Source organism: Peromyscus eremicus, chromosome 18, assembly GCF_949786415.1.
Source record: "Peromyscus eremicus chromosome 18, PerEre_H2_v1, whole genome shotgun sequence".
NCBI classification, from domain to species: Eukaryota; Metazoa; Chordata; class Mammalia; order Rodentia; family Cricetidae; genus Peromyscus; species Peromyscus eremicus.
In genome coordinates, this window is record NC_081434.1 from 13,953,727 (window position 1) to 13,967,525 (window position 13,799).

The 13,799-nt window shown below is 40.1% G+C and overlaps 1 protein-coding gene across 2 annotated transcripts in view; it reads left to right on the plus strand.

The window, feature by feature from the left end:
* Rab21 (RAB21, member RAS oncogene family) overlaps positions 1–12,685 on the plus strand; it is a 42,450-nt gene extending 29,765 nt beyond the window's left edge. For both annotated transcript variants that reach the window (XM_059245297.1, XM_059245296.1), the window contains exons 5-7: positions 6,159–6,213; positions 6,901–6,989; positions 10,534–12,685. In XM_059245297.1, coding sequence (XP_059101280.1) covers positions 6,159–6,213; positions 6,901–6,989; positions 10,534–10,676 — 287 coding nt within the window. In that variant the 3' untranslated portion in view covers positions 10,677–12,685. The remainder of the gene's footprint in view (positions 1–6,158; positions 6,214–6,900; positions 6,990–10,533) is intronic.
* Positions 12,686–13,799: the final 1,114 nt, after the last annotated feature.

A 13,799-nucleotide genomic window follows, 5' to 3' on the forward strand; every position in this document is an offset into this window, starting at 1 on the left:
GAACCCAGGTTCTCGGGAAGAAATGGCTCTTAACCACTGAGTCATCTTGCCATCCTGAAGGCATGGTAGGTTAGTGGAGGATGGAAGTGGTGATTGTTCGGGGGATTGAAGCAATGGAATGATGTGTGTGGGAAAACGCTGCTCTTAGCCCTGGGAATTTATTCATAACTGGAACTTACCATTCATGCATGTTACCATTAGATTGGTCTCATACCAAAGTATGAGTCTGAGGGAAGAGAGTAGGGAAATAATTTGCTCCTTTTTATTTTAGATATGAGGAATTAGTCCAGCACGGATATTTGAGACAGGAACGCTAGAGTAATAGATCACAAAGGAGGCCAAAGTTGCAGCTAGTTATTAATGAGATTTGTGTGGCTTTCTGTAGTATATGGAGCTTACCATGTTTAGAGTGACCACAGTAAGTAAGTAACTGAAGGTTAATTTTTTTTTTTGATATTTTGTTACCTCTCTGAAGAGCAAAATTATTTACATATACATTGAAGTTATGGAAGTCAAGTAACCTTTATATAATGTAGAAATTATTAATGTAGAGCATGAAATAGAAGTCTTCCTATCTGCTGCCAAGTTAGACATGAAATTTAGAACAATTTTAAGGACGCATTTCCCATTTTATTCCTGTGTTTTCTTGTCTGTAGGAGGAGAACATGAAAAGAGTGAAAGGGGGTTGGGAGGGTTACTTCCTCCAGTATATTAAATCAGATGCTCATGACAGTTCTTGGGTAACTGGTCCTCCATCCTTCTCCTTCCTTCCCGTCCCCAGATGTTTCCAGTGGTTTCTTGTGGCAGACCGTGCACTGCACTTCTCTAGTCTGAGGATGCTGTCCTTGCAGCACCGTCCGACCTGACACAGTGGCAGAATCCTTCCTCCATCATCTCCACTCTCCTGCAGACGCTGCTCTGTGTTCTTCCACTGTACCTCCTTATCCCTGTCACCCGTGCTTCCTGCTTGTTCAGGCTTTAGAGACCAAGTCTAGCTGCATAGCCCAGGCTTGCCTTGAACTTAACATGATCCTCCTGCCTTGGCCTGCTGACGGCCAGCTTTGCAGGTGTGCGCCTCCACTTCTTTTTACAGGAACTTTGTTTTCAAGTTTGTGTTTGTTTTGAAGGCTAGCATACACAGTAGTGGGGTTCATTGTGGTGTTGTCCTGTGTATGTGTTACTGCACTGTATTCCTGTTCATCCCTCTCCTTCATGGCCTTACCCGTTTCTCCCTCTCCCCGCTGCTGCTCATCTCCTTGTTGCTCCCCCATGTGCAAGTCCCCACTTGTGCTTTTATGTCATATATAATTACTTTCTCGTTTTTCTCCTGGTCCTCTGACTGGAGAGCTTCTTCCCGCTCATTGTCTTTTAACTCTTTCATTGCCTTGTCTATTTGGGGTTCTCAGTACTTCTTGAATTTGGAAGTCCATTTCTTAAGATTTTTGAAGTCGTCTTCTGTAATGGTAGCGGTAGTTCCTCTTCCTGTGGTTTCTATCTCACTGCTTTTCTACCCTGTGTGCCCCTAGCTTTGGTTTTTTGATCATACTGTGATGATGCTTGTTTCCTCTTCTCTGGCTGGTGTGTGATCGTCACACTTCTTTGTCGTTGTCGTCACCTCGGACACTCCTTCATATGCGTGGTTGAATCTCTTGGTGGTCTTCCCTGGTGGTTTTCATTTGATACAGTTTCATTTCTCTTCTTCTCTGTTTACTTGTGCTGTCTTTCTTCCATGTCGGAGCCTTTTCATCTTTATCGATAAATTTAACTCTGTCCTCGGTGTTGCTGATTTTCTTCTCAAATCCTGGATTGAATTATTGTATCCTCTGAGGTCATTGATGGTGTTTACTAGTAAACTTTACAACCTTTGTCCAGTGCTCACTTGCTTCAGTATTTTGTAGAAGTCATGTAGAAGGTCAGTATTCTGTAGGAGTCATGTCTTATTGTCTGTGTTCTGTGATGCAGTTTGCATGTCATTTGCTTTGGGATCTTACTGAGCAGCCTGTCCGTAAGGGTTCAATTCTAAGGACCACTATTTGATGAAACAAATTATTATAACCACAGCATCAAACTGTGCAAGATATTAAAATATATATAAAAGTCCACTAGCATTTCAACAGTGATCATAAACCAGAAAATAAGAAAATTAATGTAAGAGTGTGCTAATATAAAAGTGAAAGGAGCCGGGCGGTGGTGGCGCACACCTTTAATCTCAGCACTCGGGAGGCAGAGGCAGGCGGATCTCTGTGAGTTCGAGGCCAGCCTGGTCTACAGAGAGAGATCCAGGAAAGGCGCAAAGCTACACAGAGAAACCCTGTCTCAAAACAAAACAAAACAAAACAAAAAAGTGAAAGGAAAAGGAGAAAAATGTAGTGTCAGGGAAGAGAAAAGTGCAAGAAAGATAAGAACAGCAAAAAGCTTCCCAATAATGAAAAAGTGTGGAAGAAAATTTGAATAATGTGAGAAGGGGAATAAAAAGTGAAAACATGGCCTAGTGAGATGGCTTAGCAGATAAAAGTGTTTGCCACACAATCCTCGCAACCTAAGTTCAACCCTGGAACCCATGTTCAACTGCACAACATTGTCCTCTGGCCTCCACATGTGTGCTGGAGCATGTACATTTCCTCACACACATGCGTTATACACACATGATAGGAAAATTTTGTTTAATTAGGTAAAAGCATTAGTTTTTCTGTAAAGCAAAAACCAACAATAAAATAAAGTAAAACCATAAAATGCCCAATAAGATGAAGCCAAAATACTGCTAAAAGTATAGTAGAGAGAAAAAGTGTGTGTTGGGGGAGAGTAGGGTGGTATGGAGCAGAAAGGGGTGGAGCAATATTGCCAATAATGATAAATGAATGAATCAAAATAGATGACATGTGTAGAAGAGAATAAAATGTAAAAGTTTTTAGAAATATGACAGTAAAAACACTGCTTATGATGTAGTAATAAAAAGAGGACCTGGAGAGATGGCTCAGTGGTTAAGAGTACTTAACAGCTCTTGCAGAGAATGCAGGTTTGGTTCCAGCATCCATCTCAGTAGCTCAAAGCCACCTGTAACTCCAGTTCCAGAGGTCCCAATGGCCTCCGTGGGCATCTGCCACCTACACACACGCTGCACATAAGCTAATACAGGCACGTCTATATATACATAATAAATAATTAAATCTTTTCAAAAGCTGTCATAAAACAAGGTATGAATGGCAACAAAATGTTGGAGCAGCTTCTGTGTTGGTTCTCGAAAAGTAAATAATTCCATTTCTAAAGGAGGGGGGACTTGAGTCGAGCTTGTTGTCTCTGGTCTTTCCTGCTGTTTAGGTTGGTGTTGAGCCTGAACTGGACAAGTGTCTGATGTTCACTGGTGCTGATGTCAACCTGCCGGTCTCTGTGTATGATGGCCCTCAGCTAACAACACTTAGCTTTGCATTCTGTGCATTGGTCAGGATCTCTTGGCTCTCCAACACGAAGTCCCCAGGGTGGCTGTCTTAGCCGAGGACTGTCCCCCAAGTGTGTTGGGATCATAGGAAGCAGCTACAACACTGAGATCTGCAAAGTCTGAGCACCCGTGTGTCCACTCTTAAGCATCACTGATGGGCTGGCAGGATGCAGCATGGGTGTCAAGCAGCCCAGCGGAGCTCCCGTTTCAGACTGTGGCCGTGCTGCAGATTGGTGGCTCCAGAGGCTGGGCTGCCCACCACCCTTGGGCTCCTTAGGCTCTGTGAAACTGAGGCCTTGTTCTCGGCACATGAGATCTGTTCTGGCCACTGAGGGTGGGTTGCTTTTTCCTGTGAACTTTCCTTCCTGGACTGAGCCTCCTGCCTTGGGTACTGGTCAGCATCTGGCACTTCTTTCTGCAGTACCCTCTAGGGCTCTCTTGCCATGGGCGATCGCAGAGTCAGTTTAGCTTCTTACTTGTGGATGTTTCCCATTCTCGGTTGGTTCTCAGACAGGTTCTCTCAAAATGGTGCCTGCCCTTGCACTCTGAGTCCTGCATTGTGATAAGTGGGGTACTTCTCCACTGCTCTCCACTTCTCCGGAGGAATCACTGTCTCACGAAAATCCACAACCGTTCTTGAGGCTTTCAAAGGCTGTAGGTTCATCATGAGGTACAACGCTAGACGCCCACAAATGCTGGAATTATAGAGATTATAGTCCTAAATGTGTCCAGCTCAAGGTTTACATATTTTAACAGTCTTGTTAACTCATCACTTTTTTATATAGTTAACTTATTGATCAGTCATGTCTTCCCAAGTTTTTTTTTTTTTTTAAGAATTTATTTTTATTTTATGTGCAATAGTGTATGTACGTCTGTGTGAGGGTGTTGGGTGCCCTGGAACTGGAGTTGCAGACAGTTGTGAGCTGCCATGTGGGTGCTGGGAATTGAACCCAGGTCCTCTGGAAGAACACTCAGTGCTCTTAACTGCTGAGCCATCTCTCCAGCCCCCAAGTTTGTTTTGATATAATGAAGTTAGTTAAATATGCATGTATACATATATAATATTTAAAATACATGCACATATATGTATTATATATGTTACATAATGTAATATATAAAACATGTGCTATATTACTATACCACATATAAAATATGTATAACACATATGATATATCACACCATATATGTATATGATATATACACATATGTAGAGCGAGAGAGACAGAGAGACAAATAACACTCATTATGTAGCTTTGGCTAGCCTGGAACTCAGAAGAGATCTGCCTGCTTCTGCCTTCTGAGTTCTGGGATTAAAGGCATGTGCTACCACATCTGGCTAGATTTATTTTTATTATTTTTAATTCTCTGTGTGTGTACATGTGAGTGCAGGTACCTATGAGAGCACGAGGCCCTTTACCTTCTGGAGGTGGAGTTAAATGTGGGTGCAAGAACTGAACTGAGGTGCTCTGGGAGAGCAGTATGCTGCCCTCTTAACCTGGGCTATCTCTGCAGCCCTGTAATGAAGTTTTATAGGAGACACCTGACACCAGGTGGTGGTGCTTGTATTTGTAGAATAAAGCATCTTGCTTTATCTGATTACTGCTCAGTGTACCGGCTATAATATTTACTGGATTGAATTTATATTGGCAGGCGATAATGTAGAAAGTGAGATTAATGTAGTACTTGGAGCATGTCTGTTGAGCTAATAAGGCTCCTTGCTGCATTGGTCGGAGCTCACTGACTTAGTGTTGCCTCTCACACCCTCCCCCTTGGGCAGTGCGGGCAGATAGTTTGCCGCAGCTGCCGCCAATTAAGGGCTCAGATTATTTTTGAGTCTTCAATATATAGCGCCTCTTGACTTGTACTTCTTGGTGATAAACATTTCACCTTTCATTGGATGCTTTGCTTTATTCTGTCTGAAAGATAAAATGGAAGAAATTAAACCATTTGTTTCTACCTCCCCACCTCCACCCCTAATCCGTTTGTTGTTTCTCTGACCTTTACCCTGGATCTCCCCAGGTCATCTTAACTCCTGTCCAGTACTCAAGAAGGAGTCTGTTTGTGGAGTAGTTTGATTTTGGTTCTGCTTGCTTTTTAGGGAAATCTTGGCTTAACTACATTTTTTAAAGAAGACTAAACTTATTTCCGGTAATTTTAAATCTACATGACATGTATAAAGTTCTGAAAGATCATTAAAGTTGCTTCATAAACAGAATACTTGGTCTCTCTGTGGTGGAGGAGTACTTAAAAATTCGAAATTAAAATTCCCTTTTAGTGCCCAAGACACAAGCTTGCTATATTTTAGTAAATCAATAATTACACTTACTTATTGATTGTTTTTAAGTTGATTGGGGAATAGAGCCTTTTTTGCTTTTTAAAACCATGCATATATACTTCAATAAAACATCACTATACTTCCTAGTGAATCTCAGCCCCTGCTGTGCCCTATATACAAGACTTAACACCCTTCTCTTTGGAAGAGAGATTTCTTTGCCTCTGACAGGTTGAAAGTTCAAGCGTGTCTACACTGACCTGTTGCAGGAGGGTGAAACATAGGCCCAGTGATCATGAACAGCCCTCACATCTTTGTGATTAAGACATTTAGAAATCTGATGGGGATTCCTGTTATTTTTTCAAATAATCACAGTTATATATTTAGAATTGTCTAATTTTATTAAAAATAAATCAATATTAAGATCACTGTTTACTTTTTTCACATTAGGTAATAAAATAGACTTGGAAAAGGAGAGACATGTTTCCATCCAAGAAGCAGAATCGTAAGTGTCATGCTCCCCACCTCCCATTGCTCCACAGTGACGGCAGCCGCTTACTGTAGGCTTTGACAAGTTAGCTGGTATAACCTCCTCAGGATGTGTACACAAACCTCTTGCAGTCCACTCTTGTTCTCAGGAAGCATGTTTGCACTGTGATGTGCTGGACATCTGTCAAGAGTAAGATAGTTCACTTTCCATTTCTTTTTTGATTTCACTAAAAAGGAAAGAATGCTATCAAGATTAAATGTCAGGAGATCACAAAACCTTTTAAAGTATTTCAGACCAAATTAGTGTATAAAAATTTCAAACCTGGCCAGGTGGTGGTGGCGGCGGCGGCGGCGGCGGCGGCGGCGCATGCCTTTAATCCCAGCACTCGGGAGGCAGAGCCAGGCGGATCTCCATGAGTTCAAGGCCAGCCTGGTCTAGAGAGCGAGATCCAGGACAGGCACCAAAACTACACAGAGAAACCCTGTCTCAACATTAAAAAAAAAAAAAAAAATTCAAATCTTGTGTTTTTTTTTCTAAGTTTGGTTCTATCTAAATATAGAGAAATTAAATATCTAAATAATCTTGATGTAATGAAAACTGGGTAAGTTAGTAAGTTAATAAAGGTAAATTTAGTCACTAAAATTGCTGTTGTAGAAAGCTTGAAGGACTTTGTCAGTGACTGATATTTTTTTCTTTTTTAAGGTATGCAGATTCTGTGGGAGCAAAACATTATCATACTTCTGCTAAACAAAACAAAGGAATAGAGGAACTCTTCCTTGACCTTTGTAAAAGTACGTATACTCACATTAGTACGTTTACAATGGCTTTTACAAACCGTTGTTACTGTTTCCAGCCAGGAGTAGTGGTACACGTCTTTAATCCCAGCATTCCAAAGGCTGAGGCAGCTGGGTCTCTGAGTTTGAGGTTAGCCTGGTCCACAAAATGAGCTCCAGACCCTGCCTCAAAAAAAAAAAAAAAAAAAAATTGTTAATTTTTCTAAAGTGATATTTTGCCAATTTCTGTAATATAAACAGGACGTTTTTAGATCTATATGTACTATTTTTACCTGGTATTTGTTCAGTTCATGTTTTAAAATCTTAGGTACTTTTATCTGTTTTAAGCAATAACTAATGGTGTTGAAATCACTTGTTTGATGTATGCTAAATGTATTTAAAATATGTGTGTGTGTGATTATTTTTTAAAAAGAAAGGAGAATATATGTATTAAAACACATTCAAGGGACTGAGGCGATAGCTCAGCTGTAAGGTTTGATTCCCAACACCCACAGACATAGTAGCACGTGTTTCTAAGCCCTCCCCACCCCAAGCTGTGGAGTTGGATCCTTGGGGCTCATTGGCCAGTTAGCTTAACCAAATCAGCAAGCTCAGAACCTAGTGAAAAACCTTTCTCAAAGGGTAAGGTAGATGGCATCTGAGGTTGATCTCTGTTCTACATACTTTTTTTTTAATGAAAAAGAATAACCCACATTTAACATCCATAACAATTTGTTGTAGTGGTGGGCCATATTTGGATCTTAATTGACAGATTAGTGAAGAAAAACATTTTGAAAACAATCAGTCCGTGAATGTGCACTGAAGTTTGTTATTAAAATATAAAGGTTAGTCTTTTTAGGTGTCACTAGGATGTGGTTGAGCTTTAAAAAGGTCTCTTTTAGAGATACATATTAAAGGAATCCATGAATAAAATATGTCTGGGACTTGATTCAAAATAGTGGTAGAGACACATAGATAGAATGTGGGTAAAATGAGGGGATGGGTTTTTATTAGGCTCTTTTGCTCTATTTTTACATGCTTGAAATTTTCATGTTGAAATGTTTTCCTAGAGAAAGAAAAACAAGATTGGTTTTTCGGGACAGGGTTTCTCTGTGTAGCTTTGCACCTTTCCTGGAACTCACTTGGTAGTCCAGGCTGGCCTGGAACTCACAGAGATCCGCCTGCCTCTACCTCCCAAGTGCTGGGATTAAAGGCGTGCGCCACCACCGCCTGGCGAGTTTCTTTATAAATATAGCCTAAAGTTCATTTCTTATGTTGCCACTACAATGCTTATATTTAGGAGAATGCTGGCCTATGGAGTAATGGTGAAGGATTGTCAAATTGCAGTCTTTAAACCTGTGGACCCCATTCTCTTGAGGATTTGATGAAACTGGTTTTGCTCTCTAGAAAAAAAATAAGTGTACACAAACTGGGGTAGATTTTATTCAAGACTCTGAAGTCATTTATAATTCCTTTAGAATAATGAGGTCTCCTACTAGTCAGCAGCGTTAGCATTGCTTGAGGTTACTAGAAATGCAGCTTCCGGTCCCAAACCTACTGGATGAGAACGTCTAGAGCAGGCAGTCTGTGCTGTAGGAAGCCCACCATGTGACTCGGCTGCACACTCGGCCTGAGAACCAGCAAACTGTGTAACAGTTGCTGTATACAACCACGGGGATCTGCGTAAATCAACACGTTTGGTGGAGGTTTGTCATGTCCTGAAGTTCCCATTCTACAAGCACACGAGTGGTGATGCTTGCAGTTCTCAGATCATACTTCAGACAGAAGATGGGATAAACCTCATGCCTTAGGGATATCTATTCTCCATGTGTTCATTTAAAAGTCCTGTAACATAGGACTACTAACATAAGTCCATTTCATACATTGTGAAACATACCTAGAAATAAAAAACTTTAAAAGGCTGAATAAATAAGTAGAAACAGAATCTGTGCTGTATGTCTTATCACTACAATGTCTGGCACACCCCACCTGAGAACTGTTCTTCATGGGCTGCCCCGGACACAGGCTTTAGAACTCTTTCTGTTTTAAGGACTCCCCTCTCTTCCTTCATCTTGTTGACTAAGTATTCTGCAGAAGTTTCCTCCCATCAGTGTCTTTTCATTCTTGTAACTGTTTCTCAAAAAGGAGATGTTTTACTTTTCAATAAGGTTCAATTTGTCAGGTTCTTAAAAATTATTTTATGAGTTTGTGACTCTTGTCTTAAATAGGAAATACCTGTCTAAGCCAAATCACAAAAATTCCTCCCCTCCACCTTGGTCCCCTTCTGTGAGATAAAATCTCACTTAGATCAGCCTTGAATTCTATGTAGCAGAGACTGTCATTGAATTCCTGATCCTATTGCCGGAACCTCCCAAGTAATGGGATTACAGGCACATGCTACCAGCATCCAGCTGTTCACCATTAGGACTCGTGGGTTTTGATGTGTTGTTTTGTTTTTTTCTCACCTTGTAACTCTGGCTGGCCTAGGACTCACAGAAACCTTCCTGCCTTTGTCTCCTGCTGGAATTCAAGGCTTGTACCACTACGCAGTTCATGTAGTTTTATACTAAGTATCATGCACATGAGTATTTTTCTCTTACATATATACATATATGTATATAAATTACTTCAACGGTCTGTGAAGCTCATTCATCTTTTTCTTTTTAAAGGTTCGTTTGTGTGTGTGTGTCTGTGTCGGTATGTGTATGCACAAGGAGACCAGAAGAGGGCAATGGCTGTGCTCTCTCCTACCATTCTCTACCCTTTTCTTTGTAGTCACGAGTCTCTCTCTGAACCTGAAACTGCATTTTCTTGGCTAGGGTGGAAACCAGCAAGGCCGAGCCATCCTCCTCTTGTCTCTGTCCCCCTCAAAGGCCGTAGGCTTCTGTTGGGACACCCACCTCCTCCATGGGTGCTGGGATCCAAACCCCAGTCCTCAGGACTTTGGAACAAGCACTCTTAACTGCTGAACCTCTCTCCACCCCCTAAGTTCTTTTTACTCTTTCAGATATCCTTTACTTTACTATATATTTTTATTACACATGTGTTTGAATGTGTGTTCGTGTGTGGGTATGTGCACATGGGTGTTGGAGGAAGTCAGAGGAGTTGTGAGCTTCCAGATGTGGGACCTGGTTTTTCTTCAAGAGCAGTATGCTCTATTAACCACTGGGCCATCTCTCCAGCCCCTCAGATTCCATTTTCTTAAATAAGTCCTGTGCCCTAATTTTAATCTCTTGTGCTAGGAATAACTTGAACTTTAACCTGTTTCTGATACATTTGAAAAAATCTCGACATTATACTTACTGTACACAGTATATTATTCAAACATAAAAATAGCTGTTTTCCTCTGTTATGTACTTTGTGGCCATTGTAATACCAGCTGTTACACTTTCCACATGCTAGTTTTTAAAGTGCTGTCTGGAGTTGACGTAGTAGTCGCTGTGTACCATGTCTGTTGCTGGAAATAGTTATCGGGAATAGTTATCACAGCAGACTATTGAAGTTGCAGAAAGAGGAAACTCCATAGACCGGGCTGTGCTCACGTCTGCTCCTCTGCTTTCAGGAATGATAGAGACGGCGCAGGTGGATGAGAGAGCGAAAGGCAATGGCTCTAGTCAGGCCGGGGCTGCCAGGCGAGGCGTGCAGATCATTGACGACGAACCTCAAGCTCAGAGCGGCAGTGGAGGGTGCTGTTCTTCGGGATAACTGCTCGCGCCTGTGAAACTCGAAACAAAACAGAACTGTGGATCATTGCCCTCAACATGAAGACTGCCATATTCCAAGTCACGTCATTTTACCAATGGAGTTCTAGAATTAACAGTATTTTAAATTACGTTTATAACACTGCAGAGACCTTAAGTGCTAAACTTAGTGGAGTTTGTGACCAGAGAATTGGCATTTTCTACAAATGTTAACAAAGCAATTACCAATGGCCTTTTTACATATTTTTTTCTTTAATGAGGAATAATATGCATGTAGAAAAGACCTACTTAAAGGCTTCATTTATATTCTTTTAAATCAGATCTTTATTTAATAACTTATATATGATGTTGGAATGGTATACATTTTTGCAGTCCTTTGTATTTTGTGGTAGTTTGAATTGTATCACTTCTAAACAGCATACTGTTTTTGTTTTTGTTTTTGATTAGCAGATACCTGAAGTTCTATTTTTGCAGGGTTTGCACAGGCCCCTAACTGTCTACTACTTTGATATAATCTATAAACATCCTGTATGCTGAGCTGGTAAAATACATTGTAAATTACATATTAAATATTTTATCTGCTTTTACAAGCGCAAGGTGCAAAAATATATACAATTGTCTTATTGGTGACTGTAAAGTGAATTAACCGTTGGTGATAATACCTAGGCTTTTTGACTCTGTTATAACGATCCTCACCCTCCTTCACTTTGTCTTAACGTGAAAGTGGCGTGTTTCGATTTACACATACTTTACTTGAATTATTACTCTTGTCACTTTTTTCCTTTTTATTTTTTTTTTTGCCTCTGTAAGATCAAAAAGCAGCATTTGCCTTTTTATTATTATTATTATTATTATTATTAAACAAGATCTGCCAATTTTGTTTTAGAATAGTTACCTTAGAAGGATCTGAGTGGAACATGCCAAGTTCACTTCTGCAGCATTGGTTTTCTATAGGGCTTTCCATGAGATGGTTACTGGCCTGAGAAGAGGGGTCCCAGGTAGTAGCCACTGACGAAGGCTTATTTATATAGGATGGTGAGTGGTAATTTATGCTCCTGAGGCAGCACTTCTGGATCCCTCACGAGGATGTTTAATTAGTCATTGCTTGTCAGAAATGAATATAGAAAGTTGTTTTTCATTTTAGAAGAGTTATCTGAGTTTCTGTGGGAAGAAGCATTTTGTAATGCAGTTAGAGCAACACTGGAAAGATTTATTATGAAATCATATTCTTGTTTATTTTGTAATTAGTCCCACATTGGATTTCTTTTTCTTTAGCATTGGACTGAAATTTGTTCATTTAAAAAAGAATCAGGCACTGCTCACAGAAGAACGAGATTGTGGAAATTAACATAAATTGTTCTTGTTCTAATATATATATATATTTTTTTTTTTCCCATTTCTGTCATGCTTGGAAAACTAGTAAATGTTGTGTGTAAGATAAGATGGAATGGTCCCTGGATTTACTTCTAGGAATTAGAATATAGTAACGCAGTTAGTAAGCATTTCTGAAGATACAAGGAGGTGGTGGTCACTGAGCGAATACTACCATATTCTTAAGAATAGCTTAAACCTTCCCAAATAGGCTGAAAGTTGAAAGACTTGACACCTTACCATCTAAATAATAGGACTTTAACTTAGCATTGTGTTCTGAGCCCTCTCTTTAGATTATTTACTTAGTGACATTACTAGACTCAAAACACTGACTCTGCTGTGGGCCTGAAGATGGCGAGAATGGGAAGATCCAGAGAATGAGCTCCAGCTGTGTCCCACTGCAGGGTGCCTGTGCTGTGCCCGCCTGCCATCCCGGGTTTCCTGGGGAGTTGGTGTTTGTGCAGGAGCAGAAGGGACTGCAGAAACTATGGGTCACTGGAGAATTTGTTCCCACGCTCTGGCTTTTCAATAGTAAAGACTGCTGCCAATCCTGCTGCTGTTGTAGATAGGAAATAGACTTTCTTCATTGGAGTAGAATACTGTTTTTTAACTAGAGATGAAATTAAAATAAGTTCAACTTGATCATTGGAAAGCTGTGCTTGAGTTTTTCCCTCTGAGGTGTATCAATTCCGTACAGGAGTCTCTGCTCTGGAGTTGCAGGTAATTATTCCTGGAGTCGAAACTACCTTCTGTATTGTCCTTTGCCATCTCACACATTTCATTCTCTCTCTCTAAGCCTGTTATCCATGCTAATTCAATAGCAGAGGTAGGTAATACGGTCTACCTGCTGTGCTCTGAAGCAGGAAAGACTAAGTTGAACGAGGTGAACGAAGAGTGGACAGGATCTGTCAGCTGCATGTGTATGAGGGAAAGATAAAGTGATGACGGACTGAGGCCAGCAAGGATTTCCTGGTACTGTCTCCTTCCTGTTCTGTGTTCCTACCCTAATAATTGTGCTGTTGGGAGCAGGCACAAGGCGTGGTGGTGTGTATTGAAAGCAGATGCTAGATGGGACTCTCCACAAGTGTATACATGTCACATACCCTAAAGTTGGCGTAAGACAGTCATTTCATTATTATGTTAAAGGATACAGTCACCATTTCTGTATTGAGTAACTTGCTGCTTGTTTTGCTTTATGACTATGGAAGAATGTTTTTAAAAATGTATTCCGCAACAGTTGGGAATAAGCAGTAATCTGAAAAGAAAAGAGTATCATGCTATATGAAGTGTACATGCTTGTGTCTCCTAAGAATACCCTAAGGTTATGATTGTTACTATATTGAAGTCTTTTTTACATATTAGCTCTAAATTATTGTTTTTCTTTGGTGTTAGAGAACAATGATTTTTTTTTTTTTTGGTTTCCAGTAATAAAAGATAAAGTTGAGGAAATAGGAGATAGAAGAGAAGTTACATAAATATAAAACTCGATAACCCAAGAATGTTCGTCATCACTTTGACAAATACATTGCTTTTTATCATCGAATAGTTTCTAAATAAGGCAAGATACACATTACGTACCAAATAATTAGAGCATTTAAAATAGACTGTGATACTGTTTATTTCTTTTAGTATATAGTTTAAAATTTTCTGTTTTATAAATGCTGTCAGACTTCTACACCATGGACCTTCAATATTTATTTGAAGATAGTGTAGGTGGCATTTGCAAAGATAAATTATATTATCTCTTGATATGGTT